At 42.4% G+C, this 27,387-nt stretch overlaps 1 protein-coding gene across 7 annotated transcripts in view; it reads right to left on the bottom strand.

Moving 5' to 3' along the window:
* The window catches only part of LOC307039224 (uncharacterized protein), a 63,935-nt gene that overhangs the window by 4,370 nt on the left and 32,178 nt on the right, over window positions 1-27,387 (bottom strand). Inside the window, exons 1-8 of one of the 7 annotated variants that reach the window (XM_079681081.1) lie at window positions 27,058-27,179; window positions 25,328-25,406; window positions 20,550-20,622; window positions 19,927-20,154; window positions 17,267-17,318; window positions 16,989-17,151; window positions 11,831-11,888; window positions 9,333-9,412 (exon numbers count right to left, since the gene is read on the bottom strand). In XM_079681081.1, the coding sequence (XP_079537207.1) occupies window positions 16,990-17,151; window positions 17,267-17,318; window positions 19,927-20,154; window positions 20,550-20,622; window positions 25,328-25,406; window positions 27,058-27,099 (636 nt within the window). In that variant the 5' untranslated portion in view covers window positions 27,100-27,179 and the 3' untranslated portion in view covers window positions 9,333-9,412; window positions 11,831-11,888; window position 16,989. Of the gene's footprint in view, window positions 1-9,332; window positions 9,413-11,830; window positions 11,889-16,988; window positions 17,152-17,266; window positions 17,319-18,782; window positions 20,155-20,549; window positions 20,623-21,467; window positions 25,407-26,486; window positions 26,600-27,057; window positions 27,185-27,387 lie in introns of those variants that run through there. The other 6 variants (XR_013808178.1, XR_013808179.1, XR_013808181.1 and 3 more) reach the window with 6 other exon arrangements.

Below are 27,387 nucleotides of genomic sequence, written 5' to 3'. Positions count from 1 at the left end.
TTTTGCTCCTTTTTCCAAAAAGAAAAATTGTCTGGAGCCGCAAAACATATTTCATAGCTTGATAGTTAATAAAGTTGTATTTATTGTTGTATCAGACAAAAACTACAGTTTTTTTTGCATTTATTAGGCTATTTATTACGTTATATAAAACTGTTAACCTCTAATAGTACAGCGGTTGTGCCCTCAAATCAAGGGAAATTGTGCACTTTTTGAAAGAAACATGAAACTTCTACCATAGTTAGTTTATATCATGAGGTTTATTTTTAGATGTGGAGGGAAGTCAGATTTGACCTCTGAGGCCCGGGAGAGGTCAAATCGGGGATGGCCACCAATAATATTCAAAACTGACTCACTTTGGAACCGAACACTGTAGAAAAACACTTAAGGTGTCATTTCCCACAAATGTTAGGGTGCCCATTCTGTTGGTGATACATTTGAGACCAATATAATTCAAGAAAATGCATTTATGTTAAAGTCAAGGTAAAAATATATCAAAATATTTATTTTTTATGTACCCAAGAACATTCTTCAATTGATTTGTTTGTAGTCTCAGTATTATTTAGTTATAAGTTATTATTTCATGGGGTGTGTGGATATTTGTAAGCATTCTCAGCACAGATTTATCAGCAGTTGACCCCCCTAGACCATTTCCACAGACTACCTGCAATACCACCGCGGACCACTGGTTGAAAACCCCCTGCTCTAAAGCTTCAGTAGCCTACTTATTCGAGGGGTTGTTGCTAGACAACATGGTGAGAAGTATTCAGAAATGCCACTTCTGACACTTCGGACATTTCTAACAGGTAAAAAGATTGACTATGAACAAACAATATTATTAAAAACAATATTAATATTAATATATGCCTTTGAATGCGAATGTATTGAATTTGACTGTAGCCAGGAAGGAGTTTTCCTTGCTAGCTAGCAAGGAAAACTCCTAGCTAGCTACCTAGCTAGCTAGCGTGATCAAAATAATTATCCTAGCTTAAGTAGAAGACAGTCTGGAACATTTCTGTTTGAGCTGAGTAGTTTAATGATTGAACAGAGTATTTTCTAGAGATGTCAACTTGGTTATTATGTCAAATTTGGGTAACATTTTACCTGTCATAACAGTAACAAAACACAGTCACGGACATGTCACGAACATGTCATAAACATTATGTCAATGTCATATATATATGACACATATATGTCATATCATTGTCATTAAGTGTCATTTGGTTTAACCTAACCCTACAAAAACCGAATGACACAATGAAAACAGTGTTTAATACAATGTTAAATTGTTATCTTTTCAGATTCCCACGTCTTGCTGGAATTTTAACCCTCACCATGTCAAAGCGTCACAGCTTGATGGTCCCTACCCAGCCCTCGTTATCCAAGCAATCCAAGCCACCCCCCAGCACTAACTGGGACATTTGTGTCCTCTGTCAAGTCAAAACAGATGAACCTTTACAGTGTCCTCTCAGAAACAAATATAAACAGTCTGTTGGTAGTGGCTATGTATCCCTCACAGAAGACCTTCTCCGGTTCCATACCCTTCAGCATATGCCAATGGACCTCAACCTGGAGCGATTAGATGATGGAGATGGCATAGAATCCACTTTGAAGAGACACAAGGCAGAGTGGCACAAGAGATGTCGGCTAAAATTCAACAAAAAAGCATATGATGAGCTAAGTCGGGGGAAATTAACTACAGCACAACAACAAAGTACCTCATCTGTACACACGCGATCTGCCCACAGCCATTCACAGTCCACAGAACCTACTTGCTTCTTTTGCAATGAGCCTGCTGCAGGTTCCTCAGGTTTGCATAATGCATCAACCTACAACATTGACAGAAATGTGAGGAAGTGTGCCCTTGAGCTTGAGGACACTGCTCTGTTGGCCAAGCTCGCAGAGGGTGACATGATTGCCATTGAGGCCAAGTACCATCATCGCTGTCTGTCTTCATTGTACAACAAAGCCAGGCAGGCTGCATCTAAACACAATGATGGAGATGATACTTGCCTACATGGCATAGCCTTTGCACAGTTAGTGGCATATCTGGAAGACAAGAACAGTGATGAGAACACTTCCCCTGTCTTGAAATTGACTGACATCGCTCAGTTGTACAAGACCAGGCTGGAACAACTTGGTCTGACTGTAGATAAACGGATTCACACCACCAGACTGAAAGAACGACTGCTTTCTGAGCTTCCACATCTGAGGGCACATTCACAAGGAAGAGACACACTTCTGAGTTTTGAGAATGACATTGGACCAGCTCTCATGATAGCCTGTCAAACTGACAGTGATGCCATGCACTTAATGCGAGCAGCACAAGTAGTGCGCAAAGAAATCTTTGGTTCGTCTTTCTCTTTTGACGGATCATTCCAAGGAAACTGCCAGCAGAGGGCTGTGCCACCATCTCTCTTGGCTCTCGTCAACATGGTACTTGATGGTACAAACATTAAGCATCAGACCACCACAAAACCCAATTGATGGTCTTTAACAGTAAGAAGCAGGCACGGAACATGGATTCACCAAGCTCAGCACGTACAAGGCACACCCGAGAAACTCCACTCCCTCTATATCTGTCCCTCAAGATCCATGCAGTTACACGAAGTAGGGGGTTAGTTGACACACTGTTCAACCTGGGATTGTGTGTTTCCTATGACAGGCTGCTGCAAGTCACATCAAACATTGCCAATGGTGTCTGCCAGCAATTTAGGATGGAAGATGTTGTGTGCCCACCAAAGTTGCGTAATGGACTGTTCACAACAGGAGCTGTGGACAATATAGACCATAACCCAAGTTCTGCAACAGCCAAAGATTCCTTCCACGGCACTGGAATCTCACTAATGCAGCATCCATCACACACACAAAGCGGAACTGATCGTGGTGTACTAGTGATTAGTCAAGATGGCTCTTCCACCAAGTCAGTGAAACCTCTGCCAACATCATACACAGTCGTGCCACCAGCTTCCCTCCACAAAAAGGAATTTAGTGTGCCACCTGTACAAGGTCCTGTGAGACCCTCCACCCTCCTAGTTTCTACAGCCGCCACAGAGGATGAATATGCATGGCTCAGAAAATTCAAGACAGCTGTTGAAACGTCAGCCATTGATGGCATGATATTGTGGTCTGCCTACCATGCCTGTGTTCACCATGCCGTCATCCCTCCTGCAGCAATCAATGCATTATTACCTCTCTTTCTTGACAATGCACATTCAGTAGCAATGATTCGGCACTCTATGGAAATCGTAAAAAGAGCAATTCAACATGTGAACCCTGGTCAGATTCCTGTCATTGCTGCTGACCAACCACTGTATGCTCTCGCTAAACAAGTACAGTGGACCTGGCCAGACACTTATGGAGAAGATCACTTTGTGATCATGTTTGGTGGTCTACACATTGAAATGGCTATGTTGAAGTTGCTGGGAGACTGGCTAGAAGACAGTGGCTGGACCAATGCTCTGGTCCAGGCTGATATTGCAAGTTCTGGAACAGCAAATTCCTTCATACATGCCAAACATGTCACCAAGACCCGCCATGCACACCAAGTCACAGCTGCAAGCCTCTATACACTACTGCAATGAGCATACAATGAAAATTGCATATCTGATGATACAGATGCCATGCCACCTGACAGTCTATCTTTTGAGGAGTGGTGCATACAACAAGCAAAGGCTAGTGTTCACTTTGACTACTGGCATAAGACCCTGTCATTGCAGCTTCTCGTTTTGCGGTACATGAGGTCCATTCGTGAAGGCAACTTCCAGCTGTACGTGGAATCCCTAACACAGATCATGCCCTGGATGTTCGCCCTGGATCACACACACTACAGCAGATGGCTTCCCGTACACATCCGTGATATGATGACTCTTGCGGACAGACACCCAGATGTCCTGGCAGAATTCAAGTCTGGACATTTCGTGGTGCACAAAACCAGCAACCAGTTCTCTGCCATGGCACTTGACCAGTGCCATGAACAGAACAATGCCATGGTCAAAGGTTCTGGTGGGGCTATTGGACTGACTGGCAATCCAGAAGCACTCAGACGCTGGATGGTAGCAGGACCAGAAATCGCCAGGATCACTAAAGAGTTTGAAGAACAGGCAACACACCAACAGCATGGACCCAGTGACTCTAGACACCATGACCAGCAACCTGGAGTGCAAGCCACATTCCTGAAGGAGGTTAAGGCACTTGTCACGGTGCTGGAAGAGATGGGGAATCCATTTCTAGAACACAGCCAAGATCTTTTCGTCATTGACACAAGAGACATCGTTGATACCCAAGTTGCTGATACTGTAAGAAGGATTTATACCATTGGTGAGGAGCAGTACACCGAGTTTGTGACCCAAAGGCTGGAAAGGTGTACAACACCTATCACACACCCTCTTCCAAAAAAAAAGTTGCCACTATTCAGCAGACCACCTGTGAAGGTCAAATCAAAAGAGAAAGCACAACTCGCTGCACTGAAGAGTGACTGTGGTCTTTTTTCAAGGCTGTACATCTCATGTCAAACACGAGATGGAGACATCAACCACTTCTTTTCCCACGAAAACCAGGCAGCACCTCCAGCTCTGTCAAGTGGAGGAAAACTTCGGTTCGGGGTTAAAGCAGATCTGCTTCGCTGCCTGGAGTCAAATCTGCTTAAAATCAAGAGTGTTCCTAAGACTGATGCAGTAATTCTAGATGGTGCAGCTGTGGTTCAAATGCTGAATCCAAAGTTATCAAGAACATTTCAAGAGTATGGAGAAACAGTGTTCATACCATACATCTCTGCTCAACTAGAGGTAAGCATCCGTGTTGACCTTGTCTGGGATGTATACCTATCTGCCAGCCTGAAAGCTTCAACAAGACAGAAGAGGGGAAATGGCAAGAGGAAAAGGGTGGCTCCCCTTACTGTGATGCCCAAGAACTGGAAAGACTTCCTTCGATGTGATGAAAACAAAACAGAGTTATTTTCCTTCCTGGCCCGAGAAGCCGTAAGTCTGCCAGTAGCACAGGGCAAGGAACTGTATGCAACAGATGGAACTGGAGTCCTCTGCTCTCCTGCCGATTCATGTGTGACCTGCCTTGCCCCATGTTCACAAGAAGAGGCAGACACCCGGCTACTTCTGCATGTGGCAGACGCTGTGCATAAAGGTTGTAAGAAGGTGACCATACGTACCGTTGATACAGATGTGGTGGTGTTGGCAGTGGCTTGTTTTAGCAAAATAGCTCCCGATGAACTGTGGGTTTCCTTTGGTGTTGGGTCGAGTTTCCGGTTTATCGCTATTCATGAAATGGTTGCCACAATGACTCCTATCCAATGCCTGACTCTCCCTGTCTTTCACGCTTTCACTGGATGTGACACCGTGTCTGCATTTGCTGGCCGTGGAAAGAAGATTGCCTGGGAGAGATGGAAGTCTTTCCCAGAGGTCAGTGATGCTTTCCAGGAACTCCTGTGCATGCCAAGTGAGGTCAGTGAAGATTCCATGTTACTGCTGGAAAGATTCGTGGTGCTCATGTATGACCGAACGAGTGAGTGCATGGAAGTGAATGATGCCAGGAAACAGCTTTTCTCCCAGAAGTCCAGGAGTTTAGAAAACATCCCTCCAACCCAGGCTGCCCTGAAACAGCACATCAAGCGTACTTGCTTTCAGGCTAACGTTTGGAACCAGTCACTGGTCCTGGACCCAGAGATGCCAGAGCCATCTGATTGGGGCTGGACAAAAGAAACCACTGGGTGGCAGCCACTCTGGACAACTCTCCCTGAAGCAGCAAAGTCTTGCCATGAGCTGATCCGCTGTAACTGTCAGAAAGGGTGCACTGGACGGTGCTCATGTGTCAAAGCTGCACTTAAGTGTACAGATCTCTGCTTTTGTTCTGGGGACTGTTAAGATTTTTGATCACTACCAATATGTGATCCTGACATGAAAGGACTGTGGTGTTGTTAACCACTTCTCCGTCCCTTGATGATGATTAAAAAGTTAAATAATAAATCAGTTAAAAAATTACTTATTATTTCAATGACTGTTGTTATTGGCATTGTTATTATTGTTATTGACATCATTATTAACCTTATCATTACTGTTATTATTTTGAAAATAAACTACCTTTTTGCATCGTTCACCACCCTATGTTTGCATTATTTGACCTCCACATTGATCTAAATGCATTTTCTTGAATTCTATTGGTCTCAAAGGTATCACCAACAGAATGGGCACCCTAAAATGTGTGGGAAATGACACCTTAAGTGTTTTTCTACAGTGTTTGGTTCCAAAGTGAGGCATTTTTGAGTATTATTGGCGGCCATCTTGGATTTGACCTCTCCCGGGCCTCAGAGGTCAAATCTGACTTCCCTCCACATCTGAAAATAAACCTCATGGTATAAACTAACTATGGTAGAAGTTTCATGTTTCTTTCAAAAAGTGCACAATTTCATGGTTATCCGCTCTACTATAATAAGAAACAAAGAACTCCTATAAAGGAGAATTACAAATAATACACAGGCCTACTTTAACATAAATTAAACACAGCACTTGGGGAGTCCTCTGCACATTTGAAGGAAACAAAATATATAATTAAAATGTGCCCACTTTGAAATAAATAAAACATATAGCTGCACCCTAAAAAGCAGTGGTGTAGTATACTTTTTTGTAGTGGGTATACTGTAATAATTGTATTCATCCATCCTAGAGCGACGCATCGCGGAGCGACATCTGTCTCGAAGCAACACCTCATGAACACCATCACACTTACTAATGCATAGACTAGTCTTGAGACTGGTTATGTGTTATCAACATGTCAATGTATTATAAGCATTTTTATGTGACTTTTAACTGCCAGTGAAATTAACAATAAAAAAATAAAAGAATGAACAATGATGGAAAAAGCCCACTTATCTTCTAGGGTTGAACAATTAATCGACATTTTTATCAAAATCTCAATATGGCCTACTGCAAACACAGTCTGACACAGCTTTCACCAAATTTCCAACTAAATCCTGTCCACCCTTCTCCGTGAGCTCCTGGGCTATTTTGTGTGCTTTGGACGTCTCATGTCGTCTAATCTTGTTTCTCAAAGAGGCCAAATATGTTGACCCACTCCTCAGACATAGACACTCGTTGTTCTGTGAGGACACCTACTGATTTTGTAGCGCTGCAAAGGAAATAAACAAAACCATGACTAATTAGCATAATACAAGTTTTTACCAATAACAACTGCAGAAAAGAGCCAAGATTTACTCAAAAGTATTTAATAAACTGCTTACAATATTTACATTATGGCTAACAAATGCATGAAAAGCAGATAAAAGGAGAAAAATGTTGCACTTTTTCAATAGCTAATTATTTGACAACTACTGATAACTAACATATAGTAATGTAATGGTGCAAATGTTTTAAATGCACTTTTAACATGACCATGAATTAACTCTCATTTGCATAGTCATTGACTTTTTGAATGTCTGTTGTTTAGATCAGCTTTCCTTTGCATGTGTGCTGACATTTCCCTAACTTTCTGTCCCTCCACCCCAACCAAGGATGCCTGTTCTTAAATTCCATAGCCTAACTTTCAGTCCACAAGGCTGGCCAGGAGCTCTCATCTGTGTCCGAAACAAGGAGATAATATAAACATTGTGTTCTGTTTATGACTGCGCACACACACACACACACACACACACACACACACACACACACACACACACACACACACACACACACACACACACACACACACACACACACACACACACACACACACACACACACACACACACACACACACACACACACACACACACACACACACACACACACACACACACACACACACACACACACACACACACACACACACACACACTATCTCGCTCCCTTTCTCTTCCATTGATCCACCACACTAACGTTGATCAAATTAGCTAGCAAGTTAGCTAGTTAGCCACTGTTGTTAATCATAACCATGCTAATTTCACTTACTGGGTAAATTTGCGGTAGCGCCGGACTCGTTCTCTGTCACCTTTAGGACAGCCGCCTGACCTGGCTCTTTTTCTGTACTGGTAATAGGGGAAAACTTCGGAAAACATTAAAATATTGTCGTCTGTTTTCGTTTCATGTTTGCTTCCTGTTTAGCGCTCCGCGAACTTGAATGATGGAAGGATAAAATTCTGATAACGTTAGAGAAACGTGGGGTTTGTCAGAGCCGAACAAAGTGTGTTGCTGTTGCTTAGCAACAGGCCAAAGGCGACGGAAGCCCCAGACGTCCAAAAGTATTAACACAGAAGGGGGCGAAAGCGTGAAAGCGAAGTCACAAAAGGATGTTGTTACGTATCATCGCTCATTTTTAAGAGGGCATACGGAAATCAATGGCATTTTCTAGTGGGTATACGGCGTATACCAGCGTATCACGTAGACTACACCACTGCTAAAAAGAGTTAACGGTGGGGTAGGTAAGAATGGAGAAACCAGCTCGAGTGCGCTAGAATTTGAAAATACACAACCGGAAAAAATCTGCCTCTTCTTTCAGACTTCCTTACAGAGCCCCTCCTCCAACACACACAAACGCGCACATGACCAATGAGGGCACGAGATAAGTTTGTGCACAGATGGAAGGCTGACAGGCAGGAAGGCTGACATCCAGTTATTTTAGCCGGGCCGGCTCAGTTGATTGGTCGTGCTTTTTACAGCGCTACGGCTTCCAGAGATTAATTAGTGTATGTAATTATTGTCAAAGCATTTAATATATTCATTGCTATCGGGATGTTAAGAGCATTCCATGGAATATAACAAAAAGTGTTTTCTGAAATAAATGACATACCCCATTGAATTATGACTGAAGATCGTCAGCTGTCTTCCTGTCCCGTGTTGTTCCTCGATACGTAAAGGCTGCAGCACCTTTGACAACTTCTCTCTACATATCAAACCGGTAAACCAGCATCGTTTGCTGTGAAAGCACATAACTCTGTCCATGCAGAATTTAATCCTGTGTTCCTCCGGTACTTTTCTTTGATTTATCCATAGTTCGCTCATCGAGCCGGGGGTCAGGTTATTCACCCGCAGGAAAAGGCACTGGCGCGGGACCGTAGCAGGATGTGACGCATATTTTAGTTGACCTAACTAAAACCGTTATGTTTTTTATTTATGTGTCACTGTATCACCTCAAAAAACAAGATACGAAACATTTTCAACCATGTAACAAAATATAAATAGTCCTACAAATACTTTTATTTTCTTCATATTTTTGTCTAAGCTCAAGGGAGCCAGAGCAGAGGGCTTAAAGGGCCGCGGGTTGCCGACCCCTGATTTAAACCAATATCTTTCTTGATTCTTTGTACAGTATGAAAAAAAGAGTCTTTGTACCTGAGCTGAAGTTCACTGCTGTGAGGAGTCCAGTTCTGTCTCTCACTCTCTGGTCCAACCTGTCTGCATCACCTGGACACCTTAAACAAACAGATATATATGTAAAGTACCATGTTTACAAACAATATAACTGATTCTCTTCTGTTGAACATGTTGGATTGTGTATTGTCCGAGTCAGGGTCCTTTTTATTTTACTGTAACTTTGGAAGTTGTGTTACCAATGCTTACTGTCTATTTGATACCCATTTGGTAATTGTATCTGCTGTAAAATTGGGCATTTTAACATGGGGGTCTATGGAAATTGCTCCTTTCTGCAGCCATCGCCTATCGGCCAATATATGAACTGCAGTGTGTAGCACTTCCGTATTGGCGTCCCAGTTCTTCCCCAGAGTTTGCCGCTTGCTTTTACTGTGTACCGCTGTGTCCCTCTTGCCAGTCCTCGCGGGAATAGCTCCGGCCGGCCTCCGACGGGAGGCTGCCATCCTCGCCCTGGCCAGGAAAGCCCAAAAGCATGACTGGCACATCCTGCATAACACGACAACGAGAGCAGCGCCCCTAAGTACGCTCAAGTCCCGCCTCCCCTTCAAAAAGGCAGCACAAGAGATTCTCAATTCCACTTCTGAGGACGTCTCCAGAGATGCATGGTTGGCGGCTGCTTGGAAGCAGGATTGGGAGCTAGACGGGCCCTCCCGCATCCATCGCTACATCTGGGACCCAGGAGATGGCGCCATAGGAGGAGACGACCTACCACGCCGGCAATGGACCACACTAAACCGCCTACGAACTGGGGTCGGTCGCTTCAAAACATCAATGAAGAAGTGGGGCCTGGCCGACAGTTCTGCATGCGAGTGCGGTGACCCTGAACAGACTGCCGAACATATACAGTAATAACCACCTGCCCTTTATATAGACCACCCTCGGAAGCCAGCCTATTCGACTTAGGACCAGAGATGCGGCCATGGCTACACATCGTACATCGATACAACATTACGTCTTGATAGAAATCAACACGTAATGAAATAAGACCCCACGGTTTGATGATTGATAGGTGTGTGGGCTGTCTTTCATTTTGAAACACAGAACAATGGGGGCTATCCACCCTTATCCACAATGTAAAGTAATTCACACAGCCTCTTCCCTCTTCTCCCTGTGAGGAGTAGCAGGTTCAGCTTTCATAACAAAGAAACAAAAAAATAAAATGGCATTCATTTTTTTAAATATGTCGTGTAGTAATATGTATTTATTTTCCTTTTCAAGAGAGTACCAGAATGTGTATTTTATGTTAGTATTTCAAAAAATCTTCTGGGGGACAATCCCCCCAGACCCCCCTGCAGGGATTGGGTTTTCAGCATGTCAACTCTTTCACCTGTGGGGAAATTGCAGGATTGGCTCCAGGTCGCCCTTTTTATTTACTACAAGACAAATGTGCCTTTTTATTTCATACAGTTCAATTTGGATTGAGACAGGGAAATAATCTAAACCTCACATGTGGCGTTTCACTTTCAAGGGGAGCCTGTATGTAATTAAATTGCAAATACTGACTTGAGCCCCACCACTGTATGGGTTAGCCCTACCATAGATTACCCAACACAAATACTCTGGCGGCGCCACTGGTGGTACACCCCAAACATTGTACAATTATTGGTGTATTTATTTTTATTTATTTTTGCTAAACAGGGAATTTATTGTTTTGAAAAGCTCAACATTATCTGTATTTATTTCGGTGACATTCATATCATTTTATGGTTTATCTGTAGGCCTACTGTTTGAGAAACAGTAAGAGCAACGCCATATAGATAGAGAGTTGCGACATCTCCGTTCACTCCAATGGACCAGTTTTTTTCACAGCAATGGCGGATCGTGGAGCCTTCAATAGTTCCCTGGAAGTTAGCTTGCCGCTGACCTCCGGGGCTATCTGCGGGGTATAGTTGCAGCATAATAGACCGTTCGTGATGGACTTTTAAAGGTAAGAAGATGTTGAAGATTTATATTGCGGATATTATCTGCACATCTGAGTCAAATTAACATGTGTATTAAAGGATGTTGGTGGATTATCCCTAAATCAGTAGATTTAGGGAACGTTTACAGATAACAGATTAGGCTAGGACACCAGACAAAGTTAGCAACACACGTTAACCATGCACAGCCTATTAATCCGTTCTCCTAATGTTATTTCAACCCAACGTTGTGGAATTAGAGAAAGAGGGCTTCTAAACGTGATTTTCTTTGTGGGGTGGAGGAATATAATATTAGTTAAATATAACATTGGGGCACGTGTGATTGTAATGAGTGGAGGTGGGGAAATTACGATCTCCATTTTGGAGTAGGCCTACAAGCTAGTATAATAAAGTTAACGTTACACAATAATAAGGAAGAGAGCTATGTGTGTGACACATCGCTATTGATATGAATTTAGAGTGCATATTTGAGACTTCCAAACAGTAAACAAAAACGGAACTTATGGGTGAGTGTTTTTAGTGTATTCTGTTGATTATTACCTGTCTGTATTATGTTGCAGCTCAGCTGATTTTGAAATGATGGCAAAGGGAGAGGGACCTAAGTGAGAGTGAAAACACAAGGTACATTTAATACTACTGTTGTATATAAGTAAGCATAATAAACATGTATTCTATCACTGTGTTACATTACGTTACATTGCATTTAGCTGACACTTTTATCCAAAGCGACTTACAATAAGTACATTCGACCAGGAAGATACAAACTTGAAGAAAACAGAATCATATAAGTACATCAGGTTTCATAGAGCCAAACATTTCAAGTGCTACTCAACTGGCTTTAGATAAGCCAGTCCTTTATTAGTATATAAGTGCTTTGTTAATAGTTCTATCGCTCGAAGTGGAGTCGAAAGAGATGCGTTTTCAGTCTGCGCCGGAAGATGTGTAAGCTTTCTGCGGTCCTGATTTCAATGGGGAGCTCATTCCACCATTTTGGAGCCAGGATAGCAAATCCACGTGTTTTTGCTGAGGGGAACTTGGGTCCCCCTCGCAGTGTGGGTGCAGCGAGCTGTTTGGCTGATGCAGAGCGGAGTGCACTTGGTGGGGTGTACGGTTTAACCATGTCCTGGATGTAGGAAGGGCCAGATTCATTCGCAGCATGGTACGCAAGTACCAGTGTCTTGAAGTGGACTTGAGCGGCATGGTGTGGGAGAATTTTGGAAGGTTGAAGACCGGATGAGCTGCAGTATTATATAAGTAATCTTGTTAGTGTATATTAATAACCTACTGTGTGGCAGGTGGAGGGGCAGTGATGTTACAGGTGGAGGAGCAGTGGTGATGGCTGGTGGAGGAGCAGTGGTGATGGCAGGTGGAGGGGCAGTGGTAGTGGCAGGTGGATGAGCAGTGGTGCTGGCTGGTGGAGGGGCAGTGGTAGTGGCAGGTGGATGAGCAGTGGTGCTGGCTGGTGGAGGAGCAGTGGTGCTGGCAGGTGGAGGGGCAGTGGTGCTGGCTGGTGGAGGAGCAGTGGTGATGGCAGGTGGAGGGGCAGTGGTAGTGGCAGGTGGAGGGGCAGTGGTGCTGGCTGGTGGAGGAGCAGTGGTGATGGCAGGGGGAGGGGCAGTGGTAGTGGCAGGTGGATGAGCAGTGGTGCTGGCTGGTGGAGGGGCAGTGGTAGTGGCAGGTGGATGAGCAGTGGTGCTGGCTGGTGGAGGGGCAGTGGTAGTGGCAGGTGGATGAGCAGTGGTGCTGGCTGGTGGAGGGGCAGTGGTGATGGCAGGTGGAGGGGCAGTGGTAGTGGCAGGTGGATGAGCAGTGGTGCTGGCTGGTGGAGGAGCAGTGGTGCTGGCAGGTGGATGAGCAGTGGTGCTGGCTGGTGGAGGAGCAGTGGTGCTGGCAGGTGGATGAGCAGTGGTGCTGGCTGGTGGAGGGGCAGTGGTGATGGCAGGTGGAGGGGCAGTGGTGATGGCAGGTGGATGAGCAGTGGTGCTGGCTGGTGGAGGGGCAGTGGTGATGGCAGGTGGAGGGGCAGTGGTGATGGCAGGTGGATGAGCAGTGGTGCTGGCTGGTGGAGGGGCAGTGGTGATGGCAGGTGGATGAGCAGTGGTGCTGGCTGGTGGAGGGGCAGTGGTGATGGCAGGTGGAGGGGCAGTGGTGATGGCAGGTGGATGAGCAGTGGTGCTGGCAGGTGGAGGAGCAGTGGTGCTGGCTGGTGGAGGAGCAGTGGTGCTGGCTGGTGGAGGAGCAGTGGTGCTGGCTGGTGGAGGAGCAGTGGTGCTGGCAGGTGGAGGAGCAGTGGTGCTGGCTGGTGGAGGAGCAGTGGTGCTGGCAGGTGGAGGAGCAGTGGTGCTGGCTGGTGGAGGAGCAGTGGTGCTGGCTGGTGGAGGGGCAATGGTTAGTCCAAATATTTCCATTGCAACGACTAATGGGTTTGATAGCAGCTGTGGATTTTTTTGGGGGTTGGTGGATGTTGAAGCTTGGCTGCTGTTGTTCCTTTTCACCTTTTTGGATTGGCTCTTGCTTCCAAGATGTTCATCTTTTAAGGTTTTTTTTTCTCCTGTCATTTCGGATTTGTTTTGCCTCGATTCTCAGCCTCAGCTGTATGAATCTTCTAATGATTTTGTCTTGTACTGCACAGCATGACGGAAGCCTGCTGGAGAGTGCCTGAGCTTCTTTCTCCAAGACGCCCACTGCATTGGGGAGCTGCATGAGGGAGGAACCAGTCTTGGTCCTAAATAGTTCCTCAATTTGGTGAATGAAATCAAAGGCTTCTTGGGAGGGACGACAAAGAGCACCTGCCTTGAAGTCTTTTAAGTCCACTAAAATGCTGTTTTCACCAGAAGGACTCTCACCATTGTGCTCTGTTGCAATTTTGCATTTTTCACAGATGCTGGCAAACTTGATGACTTTGTGGACGATGTAGCCTGCAAGATGGAAGAGAATACATTTCTCAGTTTTTGTGAGGTCAGGTGCAGCTGCTCTGGTCACCGCCATCAGCTGTTCCACTCTGACTGATGGAGTGATATTTTGCTCCACTGTGTCCAGGAAGTCTGCCAAAAAGCTACTGTGGTCTTACTGATAGCTCCCAGAGCTGATGGTGGTGAGGAACTGCCCCAGAGATATGATTCTCAGTGCATGATGGAATTCCACTGGAGTTGGGACAGGATTTTTAGACCTCACACAGCTGAAGGTATTTTCAAGGCAGTCTTGTGTGAAAGTTGACGTTAACACAAACCTGTTTCCTCGTGTTAGCATATCCTCCTGTATTGCCAAAATTGATGTTGTTGCCATTATCACCCCTGTTTGAACAGGCTTCCAACCTCCCTTTTGACCAATCTTCATCCAACGAAACAGATGGACGATGTTCTGGAGGAAGGTGATGGCCTTTTGGTACTCCTCCATCTTGAGCCTGCTCAGGGCTGTAATTGGATGGCGAGATGACATGAGATCAAACCAACGATCAACCTGCTCCAGGAACCACGCTGTCGTAAGGTATGACAGAGGGCGGTTTTCTTGCTGCACCATGTATTTCAGCCCAGCACTTGTAGCCTTACTGAATACATTTAGAGCAAGACCAACCTTCATCTTATCAACGTGACTTGGCTCGATGGCTGCAGCTGAAAGATGGGGGGCTATTTTTAATGCCATCCCTTCTTGAAAGGTCAATAAGTCCTTAATGGGGACCACTGAAACCTCGTTAGAGGGGAGGTTCTCTCTGTTTACAATATCCTCAGGAATTATGAAGACCTGCCCACGGACAAGGGCACTTTTTAGATTTTTTACCAGATGTGGGACATCGGGCATGAAATAAAGCTGCCTGTCTGGTGTTGCTGGATGTGGCACCGGTTTTATTTTGGTCGACCCCAAAGGATTTCCATATGGCTCGGTTAGGGCTACCCATGTTGGTGTTGACATCAAGCACATGTAGCCCTATGGATGCTGCCCTCTGTATTACCTCAATAATGATTGGCCTGTACTCTGCTCCATTGGTAGAATTGCCAGGGTAATGATATGCCACTACTTGCTTCCACCGTGTTGTGTTTCCAGCCAACATAAACACACAAGCATGTGTTGCCACTCCAGTGTGACCTGTTAAAGTCACATCACCGTACAGTTTGCCTGTAATCATGTCTAACTCCACACTTGGTGTGATTGCCAATTCATCCAAGGTCAACACACACTCCCTTTCAAGGTCAGTCAATCTATCTGCCTTCAATTTTAGGAAATCAAAGACCTCTGTCAACACACCAGGCTAAAATTTAACACATTGCATTCTTCTTTGCAGTGTTCTTATTCCTGGCAGGGGAATCTGCAATTCCTGCAGAGTTTTGTAACCCGTTGGTCCGGCAGCAAAGCAAATTTTAAAAGCCTTCTTAATTGTCTCATTGCTCCATTTCATCCCCTTTGTGGTAAGTCTGCCCAATGCCTTAAGTTGGTCTTTTGAAAAAGTTTTCTTCAATTTGTTGTCCCAAATTGTCATTGTTTACTTGAGAGCTGCATTTTCCTTCCTTATTTTTCTTAGTGCAGCTTTTGCTTTTTTGGTGATTCCTTCTTGTCTCTTTAATTTTTTTAATAGATCTGTTTGACTGGCTGCTGGTTCCCTGGTATGCTGACTGGCTGCTGGCTGACTGGGTGGTGTCAGCTCTCCCTGGTTCTCCTCACTAGCCAGGTCCTCTCTTTCTTCACCCTCACTTTCCCTTCTCTCAGTCTCCTCATCCCTTCTTCCCTCAATCTTTGAGACTAATGTAAGTAGAAGACATCTCACTGTTAATTTTCGAACATTCTAAATATTATACCACTTAAAAATAAGAAATATTACTTTTATTATTAAGAGTTCAGACTTATTATACCAGTTTCACCTTTCACACTATAGCTGTGATCATCAGCTATGGGCTCTGTATTTACAGGTCCCGGGGTGCATCGCGTTGCACAAAGATGGTGGGAATAGCATCTGCTCTCAGCCTAGTCTTGCCCTTTTTGGTCTTGACAAACTGGTCTGCATCAAAATGTACACACACACACACACACACACACACACACAGACACAGACACACACACACACACACACACACACACACACACACACACACACACACACACACACACACACACACACACACACACACACACACACACACACACACACACACACACACACACACACACACACACACACACACACACACACAGTTTTGTCTGCCCACATACATATCCCATAGTGGTTGAATGCACAGTATTGGGAAACACTAAATACTTACTGTACATGTATACACTCATTACATAGGCTACTGTACGTAACATAAGACCAAGAATGTGAGACAACTTTATACAAATTCATATCACATCCATTACTGATGCCATTTGTCATACTTTGTTAAACTCAAAAATAATAAAGTTCCATAACTTCATTTGGGAACAAAGACCACACCTCCCCCAAGGCAATTTCCCATCCAATAGGGGTGCTATATAGGTGTGTATAACCCTTTCTCCTGTCTGTTTCTCCCTCTTTCAGCACAAGAACCAGAGGGGGATTCAACGGAGCCTGAATACCTGCACTGAGACCCTCACCCCGCACCCTGAGTCTCAACTCTCAGAGTTTTTCAAGCCTTTCCCTGTTATTTGTATTAAACCAAACATTAAGCTTCCCAATGGTGTGTTCTTCGTTTTGTGAAAAAGTGCAAATGCAGTGTTTGAATATGATTACCTCACGTATTTTGTTGCGGTTGTCTGTTTTGATAGTTAAGTTGCTCCTGCTGACTTGAGCTCCTCCTCTCTGTGTCAGTGGGGAAGCCGTACATTCTACTCTTTTTTTGGAACGATTGGAGCATCCCCAGGCAGCACAGCAAACCGTGGTGGAGACTATATGCCTGGACAACACGGAGTAAAAGGCACAGACAAACTGCATGACATGCTATTCAATGTTTATTGAATTTCATGTATTTACAATGGATGTTCCTAAAACAACACATTTAACGTCATCACCATGCTGCTGCTGCTAGTCCTTTGATAGTCACCTGTTGGTCTCCTGTCCTTTCTGAAAGTCATAAAGATTAGATTAGTCATTTAGATTACTTATGTCCTCAAGTACCATGGGATTACTGAAACCACCATGAATTTAGAAAATGGTAGAAATTAATCTAATCTGAATTTTGAAGCATTTCTTGCCATCCCCTCCCTCTAAATATATCAATAAGCATTAGGAAGTGATGCTCCTGTCTACCATACCTGTTTAAGAAGATAATATTTGTTTTAAATAATTCAAAGCAATACACAACAGCAACAGGCACTTTAACCAAGGCAACGTTAGCAAGTAAACTAGCTGTTCACACTATTCCTAATATACATAAATATTAGCATTTTTAGCAGAGTATTTTTAAAACATATTGATGTAAATACATACACATATAGGTATGTTGTATAAATATTGCAAATCAAAACCTTTATTCACTACTTATTACCAAAAATCGTAGCTCTATCTCCGGTAATCATGCATTCAAATATCCCGCCACGAACTTCCGGGGAACTATTGAGTCTCCCTGAACCACGCGACGATCAAGCATTTTGGTCCTCCGCTGTCGTAACTCTTCTCTCTATATGGCGCTGAGTAAGAGTAAGTAGTGTCAAGGTGGAATATATAGTCTATGGGTGGAACCTTTTACAGGTGAGCGTTGACACCTGAGTTATTTTAGGGGGGACATTTCCGCCCCGTCCTCAGAAGCAATCCAGACGATCAACCCATGTGGGAGGCGGGGCCTCATTCATTCCTATGAGAGTTGCTCATTAGCGCATGATGATAAAGTGGCCCAACTTTCGAGAGAGCATAACGTCACAGATTACCCGGCATGCCTGAGAAGTACCCGTATGTGCGCAACTTCAAACTTGCCCCCAAAATGCTCGTTCACATCAAGCACGTCAATTTGCGTACACGTAACAGCACCGCGCGTTCATGACAGCATGGCACTGGATTGTTATATGATGGAGTTTGATATTAACGAGGCGTCAGCGGCAGTTAGCAGCTAGCGGCTAGCTAGTAATTATGCTAATGTAGACATCAATCGTTATGTAATTTTATATTACGCTGATGTAACAGGATCTAGTGATATCCAAGCAACAGAGCTCTATTTAGCATGATACTTGTGTGGGTTGTACATGAAACCACTTGGTAATATATAAAAATATATGTATTTTGAATTATGATCAATTGTGATTTAAATCTTTATCTGAAGTAAAGCTGATGATGGATTACTGTGGAGTTAAAATAACAATAGCCTATTTCTCTTTGAAATGTGATGGAGTAAAAGGATAGTAACTGTGATTATTCATGTTAAGTACCCAACAAGTAACTAAAACGTATAATACTTGAAGGAAAGGTGTAAGATGTTCCCATAAATACCAATATCAAAGTACAACACCCCTTGTTGTTAAATACCAACCATGTATATATATGCCACTAAAACGGTGTAATATAACTGGCTGCTAAATTCTCCAAACTGTTACAGGATGTGTATTTTGTAAAATGTGTAACTTTTTTTAATTATAATTTCTTGTTTTTAATCTTTAATACTTTTTGTTATGCATACATTAAAATTAGGCTGTCTTAGGCTCTTTTCAGCTGTAAAAATGTAAATTTATTCTGATTCTGATCTAATCTTTTTTTACAAGACAAGCACTTTCAGTAACAACAATAAAATCATTCAGCAGCAGAGGTTGGGGTGGAAACAGCATTTCTAACTAAGATGATTAAATATTACAAGTTTAACATCAAGATGAACATACTATTATTAATTTAAAAAGTACATGGGAAACTTAAATATCCTGCAATAGGAACAAATGTGCCAAAAATATTTCTAACAAACATTAACTGAGGGCTTTCTTCCTGAGCCGCTGGGAGTAAAGGTCCTCCATGGATGGCAGCTCCGTCCTGGTGATGTTCTGTGCAGTTTTCACCACCCTCTGTAAAGCCTTACGATTAAGGGCGGTACAGCTGCCGTACCAGGCTGTGATGCAGCCGTGTCCGTGATGGACTCCGAGGAACCTGAAGCTGCTGACTCTCTTCACCGAAGTCCCATTGATGGCGATGGGGACGTGTCCCTCTCTCTGCTGCTTCCTGTAGTCCACAATCAGCTCCTTGGTTTAGCTTACGTTGAGATGGAGGTTGTTATCCTGGCACCAAGATGTCAGGTTTTCGACCTCCTCTCTGTACGCCGTCTCGTCGCCGTCTGTGATCTGGCCGATGACGGTCGTGTCGTCAGCACGCAGGCCCGTACCAGTGTCTTGAAGTGGCTGCGCTTCCTCCTGGGCCACATCCAAAATTGAGAAGAAAGAGAACAGACACACCACAGCTGGGTGAGGCTGGGGAAGATGAGTGAGGGAAAGACAGAAACAAAACAGGGGGACTAAGATGAGTGAGGGAAAGAGAGAAACAAGACAGGGGGACTAAAGTTTAAGAGAGAGGAAGAACACAGAATGTGAGTGAACAGTTTAATTCAATTACACATTTAAAAACAATTGTGTGAGTAAGTGAAGACATCCTTACAAGGAGGACTGCCCTGTCAAATGTAAAAGTTATTTTTGTTAAATATACATATCCTGTTGAGGTTAGAATCCAAAATCCTGCTTCATCGCTGTGACAAGCTCCACACCTTTGATGCTGCCAAGGTCGTTGTCGCCACAGTGGATGAGCAGGACATCCGGGACTGTTCTTCCTCTCAAGGACTGATAGAAAAAGGGAAGAAGGTTCCTCCACCTCAGACCACCCTAGCCAAATCACCACACACGGCAATTGAGACCCAGGTTGCTTCCCATGCTGTGTCTGGCTCTTTCTTCCCCACGTCGAACGTAGCTGCTCCCGATTATCCACACATTGGGACCTAGATAGAATAAAATATATTGAAAAAGGAAAGAAAAAATGGTTACTGGTGATAAAAAAAAGGCGAGTTGTCATATTGTTTTACGAAGACTACACAAGTTTAATGTTTATATTATATTACATATAACTCTATAATTGTATATATAATCATGATGAAACTTTATAAGGATTAAGATTATATATTAATATTACATTAATTAATGCATGACTCATGACGATTGCATGCATTATTACGAAGAAGGATGTATTAAGTCACTGACTTTTTGTGATAAGGTCACAATCAACTGATTTCACTTATCAGATGTAAAAATAAGGTACATATGAAAGTAAAGGATATGCAATCAACAAATTACTGAAACAAAATGAATACAAATGCTTTTAAGAACTATACAGCACCTTGTCCAAGTATGGCGGGCTGCCCACTCTCCTTCAGGATTGGATTGGATGTTGATCCGGCTATTTCTGCCATCTATAAATAAATTACAAATTATCAACTCTTCACGCCTCTTTAAAAATAATATGTGTTCTTGAAGATTCTGTATGCATCGTCGTTTACAATGGTAGGGACATTGCATTGGACATTTGTTGTGACAAAGATATGTCATTTTTAGTTTTTTCATCTCACATTTATGGATTTTAAATAAAGAAATATATATAAAACGAATTATAAATTCAAAGTCTGGTTTCTAGAAAGTTAGCTAATGCATACAGAGTTAACATTGCACCGAAAAGTATGGAAAACTACTGAGCAAACACCCAACATTAGCTTAGCCACAGTAGCAGTTGCTGTTGAGTAGTTTGGCTTATTTTACTATTATATGAGAACATGTTACATTACATACAGACATTAAGGAGGCAGGTTACAAAATCAATATGTTTCCATCTCTTACCTTTTGGAGCAAACTGTTATTATCGATATAGTTAGATTACACCTTCATGATTGTGGATCTGTGAGTGAATTGTTTTCTAACACGACCCTTTTATTTATGTTAGGTCTTAAAGTTCTTGCATAAATTAGGGCCTGGTGACATTGAGTGACGGCTCTGTGAAGTGACTGCTGCTGCTAGCTTCTGGTCTCTCTGCTAGCTGCTCCGTGAAGCTAGCTACAGGGACTCTGCCTGGTCAGTTCATCCAGGAAACACAACTTGAAGCCGGCCGTGGTTGTTTGTTCTTCATGCTTATATATCGGACTATTGTGACTCGCTCTTGTTGGAGATTTGGAGGATGTTTAAAACCAACCTCGTCTCCGCGTGTCGTTTGATAAACTGGGTAAATTCGTAAAAAGGAAGGGATTAAGAAACACCAGAATGCAAGTTAAACAATAATCTTGTTTTAATGATACAAAGTAACAATACAAATACAAAGGAATCACGAAGCACTCTGCAGAGTACTCCGGGCTCAGGTTCTACCACCGTGTGAGACAGGTCTCAGGAACGGCCAGTCAAAAACAAGAGCGCGAACCAAAGGAAAACACAGGCTTTCATACTAAAAACACAGGAGGAGGTGTGTGCGTGCTTTCCCCCAGAGGTCATCTTATTGGGAGAGACCAACACATGGCCTGTCGCACCGAATCAGTGCGATACAGCAGAAGAAACCCGGAAACAAAAAGTCTCTTTCAGTTTGACGAAAACCAGACACCTTTTGGTGTCTGGTACAAACCTGCTCTAAACAACAAGTTTCCTTATCTTATTTCACATCTTGCAGCCAGCACACACACATCTCCTCTATGGCCCTTTGTCCCTGTGTCCATCTTCCCCCCTCAGGTTACCACACACAAGTTAAAAGTATGTTTTAAGATATAGTTGTTATAGTTGGCTAAATATACGTAATACATGTAAATTACTTTCATATCAATAATAACGAGGAACACATTACCTATGCTCTTAAGCAGTATTAGAGATGCTTTTCAAATAGTCAAACTTCACACAGGCCCAATATAGAGAACACACCCATTTGTCCTACAGCCCTTCCTTATTGTTCACATCCTTACTTCAAATAAAAGGTTTCACATTGTATATTTCCAGCTTCCTTTACACATACTGTTATTATTAATACAAAGTAATTAACCACAAACGTCTATTTAAAACAAGTAGATTTCCCTGATAATTGACATGCTGAAAATCTTAAGAAGAATGTCCCCTCCCCCAGCTCTCTCGTCCCTGTCATAAAAGCTGCTTCCATTTCATATAGAGTCATAAAACATGTTTAAGCTAATTTCTCCACAATGTTTGTAGCCATTTAGTACCCGCACATGAAAGAATAAAAACAGAGGTATAGTTGAACAGTAATCACGCAGCACATATATTTACTGCAATGAAAACACACACATTTGCCCTAAGCATGTGTAACGCACCCTCTTCTTTTATGAGGGAAACATTCCAGAGTTTTGGAGCTATCCCCAAATTAGGATGTCCCCTGCTCACATCCCTCTCTAAACACAAAGACTTCACCTCAATATATTGGGGAGGGAAAATGTACTTTGTCCCTTCAAATTTAACACACATGAATATATATAAGGTGACTTTAAAATGAATATACTAGATTTAACTTTCCTGCCATAACACGTTACTTTAATACTTCAAATAATTCAAACAATCCTTCACTCTGCGGTTAAAACAGACGGTGCATGAATGCGGTTTTGCGTTAAGTGAAATTCGAGTGCTTTATTTATGTGTTAATGATTTTAATCAGCTACGTAATGAATGTTAAGGCTTGGGTTAGCGTGTAAGCGAGTGGTAGCCACATCGGTGCTAACGATGCTAATCGTAGCCTCTAAGTTAAAATCATAGACTGTATATATAAAGGTTAAAACGAAATAGACAAGTGTTAAGCATTAAGTGGGATAATAATGTTGAACAAACCGCTTCTGTTTGAGGTTGATAAAATAAGGTCATCCTTGTAACTTAGAGATATTTTATTATGTAGGTAGGAACTGTATGCATCGCTAAGGTTAATTTAAATTGGATATGCTCAAGTATGTAGACAAGCTAATGTCGAAGTAGTGTATGTGAAATCAACCTCACAATAAGATGTGTGTATATTACAATTATTAATGTCATATTTCAAGATGATTACTTAGATATTACAATATGGTTGGTTAAGCTGAAGTTCATTATTGAGCTTACACGTTAACGTCACAGTCATCTGAAGAACGAACCCAAAGCTTGTTGTTTTTATTAATTGCATTACCAAATGGGTATGAAATAAACAGTAAGCATTGGTAACACAACTTCCAAAGTTACAGTAGAATAAAAAGGACCCTGACTCGGACAATACACAATCCAACATGTTCAACAGAAGAGAATAAGTTATATTGTTTGTCCACATGGTACTTTACATATATATCTGTTTGTTTAAAGTTTCCAGGTGATGCAGACAGGCTGGACCAGAGAGTGAGAGACAGAACTGGACTCCTCACAGCAGTGAACTTCGGTTCAGGTACAAAGACTCTTTTTTTCATACTGTACAAAGAATCAAGAAAGATATTGGTTTAAATGAATGAAGTATTGACTTTAATACACTGATATACATTCCATAAAACAATACTAAATACTAGATCACCTACACATCAGTTAAGTTGAGGTTTTTTTCCATTCAAAAAGTTACATTTAGATGTTAACAAGAACTAAGATTGTGTCAGCTTTCTAATTTAATGTATTACAGGCAAAGATATTTAACACATAGTGAGAACTGCTACTATTTATCTCTCAAGTTATTCTTTCAGTGAGACAACAGAGCAAGCTTCTACAGTTGCACTACGTTTTGATAACAGTTAAATATTATTTTGATGATAACATATATTTCAATGTTGATGAAGTTCATAATTTTCATTCATAATCTGATTGTCTTTGTAGCTCACTGTTGGAGTAAAAAAAAAAACATTACAATTACAAAAATAATTATATCTACAGCCCCTAAACACACAAACACACCGCTTTCATAAATAACACACTTGTTCTGCAATAATATGTTTTATGTTTCCTGTAATCTTTGTTAGGAAAGGACATGCCTGAAAGACATAACATTTTCTCCTTCTCTGAGGGTCAAGAAGAACATCCAAGAGGAACATTAAAAGCTGATGCTATGAGATTTTAAGACCAGTACACTAAGAAACTACTTTTATTGTAAAAACAGTCAGCTGATTGAATGCATCCACACTCCATCAGCTGATTATTTCTATTTGCCTCGCTTTATGAGCTTCACGTCACTTGTGCCTTGTACCGCAGAGTTTGCAACGTTACAAATAAATGGGGCCAGTCTTCAGTCAGATGTGAATGTGTAATCTAACATTTTCAGTAAGAATAATGGACAAAAGGAGTGCAAATACAAATACAATTTACTGAAATGTGAACCGAAACTTAATCAAATGTTTTAAATAAAAAGCACATATGGACAGAAGGTGTAAACCTATTAAATTAGTAAGCACATTTAGTCAAATAACGTGACAGACTAGGCCTCTGCAATTGGTATCAGCTTTGCCCAGCATGGGCTACTCCATCAGGCCTGGTCTTCCTTGCAGAGGAAAGACCCTCAGTAGGGATGTCCCGATCACCTTTTTTTGCTCCCGATCCGATTCCGATCATTTGATTTTGACAATTTGCCGATGCCGATTTTTCCAGATCCGATCTTTATGCAATGCATTAAGAGAAAAAAAAAGAAAAAAAGCATTCAAGTTGTCCCTTAAGGTTATTTTTTTATTTAAATTGGATATTCTATCCAACATGGATATAGCTTCTTTTTTTCACAGCAGCATTGGATCAGTTCAGTTGTGCAGCATTGGATCAAAACAAAATAAAGCTTATCAGTACTCGTTAGCTTACTGCTACAATTAGACACTGCGCCCTGCCCACTCTGTTGCTAGATTTGAGAGAAATAAGCAACCAGGTCTATGAAAACAAGCCCCAAAGAAGCAACACATACATGATGTTGTGTAATTTGAAACCAAAACTAAGGCCTCAGGATGACTTTAAGACTTGAACATGGTCATTTTTGTTTTGTAACATTGAATACAAAACTTAAAAAAAGTATTTATAAAAAAAAGAAAAAAAAGAAATCCCGATCCCCGATTTTTTTCCTCCCGATTCCGATCTTTTGAAAATCACTTGATCGGCTCCGATCCCTGATCACGTGATCGGATCGGGACATCTCTAACCCTCAGTCCTCTCCAAACCAACCTCTTCGTCCATCACACGGAGGTTTCTCCCTGAAGTCTGTGCAGCTCTCTGGACACCACGCTGTCTCAATCCGTCCACACTGAATATGAGAGGGGGGAAATGAAAATAATAAATGCTTTAGACCAGTGGTCGCCAACCAGTCGATCGCGATTGTGTGGTGCGGGTAGATCGCGGACCGTAAAAAAAAAAGCAACAAAAGAAAGAAAAATAAAATTAAAATAATAATTTTCGAAAAATACGTTTTTAGATGTAAACCTATCATCCACCACCCCGTTAGCAGGTGCCACTTGATTGTATATTTGAGACACCTCAATAATATAATACATTAACCGTGCTTTACGTGAACCTCATCATGACACAAGAGACGACGGCAGGACTGTAATTTCCCGTGTTCAGTGAACGCAACAGAGGCAACACACCAGACCAATCAGAAAGTTGCATGGAAATACACGTGTGCTTGTGTCATTCAAGCTCGGCTCTGTGTGTGTGTGGCGATAGCGCATTTAGTGTGATAGAGAGGGAGTGAGGGAGAGAGAGGGACCGGTGCTAGCGGGGACAGTGATGTTAGCATCTGGTTAGCTAGCTGCACTAACGGACATAAGGAGCTGTTTCCACAACAAGCGGGAGGAGAGTCCTCTCCTGTCAGACTGAGGGGCTCAGGTGAGCTAAAGGACTCTTGAGTGTTTAGAACAGTTTTGTCACAAATTATTCAAAAGATTATTTCCGCGGCACACCTTCATATGATCATTATAGTTATACAAACAATAAGAGAATAAATGAAAAACAGGTATGAAATAGCCTACTATATGGCAGTAAAACAAGAATACAGCTTAATGTGATTTGTAAAATATCCATAAAGAAAAAGAAAATCTGTTTACAGTTCTGGTTCATATGGGTGCTGAGAGAGGTATCCATAGATCTCTTCATGTTGCTCTCAAAGTGCACCAGATTGATGCTTTCAACTTCAATATTTAAAAAAAAATCTTCCCGGGGGAGCATCCCCCCGGACCACCCTTGAGGAGGAGAGGTCCGCAATAGCACTTTACCCCTGCCTATATGCCGTGAGCTGATTATGGAGCCTTCATTGTAAGAGTAATTCAGATGCAATTAGCCTATATAAAAGGCCTCAAATTGGAAGCATTGTCTGGGCCGTCTTTACCACTCAATTCTGCCATAGGTAGATCTCGCCTTTCACCTAGGCCGAGGTCGGTGATCTTGGGCTGAAAAAGGTTGGTGACCACTGCTAGAGACAATAAGAAACATAAAGTTTACTGTTGAGTTGCTCAATTTTTTTAGATTGTCAATACTATTACTGTATAACTAATATATCAGGTTAGGAGGCACATTCAAATAAAGATTGGTCTTTAAATACATGTTGTCATTTGAATTGTTTGTCTAAATTCAAGGATCTAGAACTGGTACTTAGTTTTAATGATACAGTCTGGTTATTATGCTGTTTGGAGGAGGCCTCACAGGTAAGAGCACTAACTAGCTACCATCACATGTACCTTAGCTTTTTCTTAAATGTATTAAACGTATAGTTAAGTGATATCAAAATATAAATAACTAATGTCAAGCAAACATATTAATATTTGCTTGATTCCATTGTTGAATTTAGCACAATTGCATACAAACGTTAAGGGATTTTAAGATTCTGAAGCATTATGCTAAAAACTCAATAACTTAGATTATTATTTATAGTTTTGCTGAAGAATTTCATGTCCGCTTACCTTGGAAACGTAAAATGCCACGGCATTGGCGATGGGGAGCATGTTAGTTTAGCTTGGTAGCTTCAGCTAGCTCTGGAAATTCCAGCTCGGTGGCAGGAGGTCCCGCCTCGGATCTAACTCTTTTCCCTTATTTGGAGCAGGCGGGAGTTGAACTCTGACGTCACTGTCAAGCCGTTAGTGGCCGACTGCGTCTACTAAGGGCTTCTCGGCAACTCTGCAGAATCCTATGGGTGACGTCACGGACCCTACGTCCATTTATATATTCTGGTTGTGTCTCAATTCAGAGGTTGCATCCTTCGAAGGCTGCATTCGTAGACCGCACACGTCGCT

This window comes from Notothenia rossii (assembly GCF_949606895.1).
Source record: "Notothenia rossii genome assembly, chromosome: 5".
In the NCBI taxonomy this organism is placed as follows: Eukaryota; Metazoa; Chordata; class Actinopteri; order Perciformes; family Nototheniidae; genus Notothenia; species Notothenia rossii.
The sequence above is the reverse complement of the archived record's forward strand: the minus strand, read 5'-3'. Positions and strand labels throughout refer to the sequence as shown.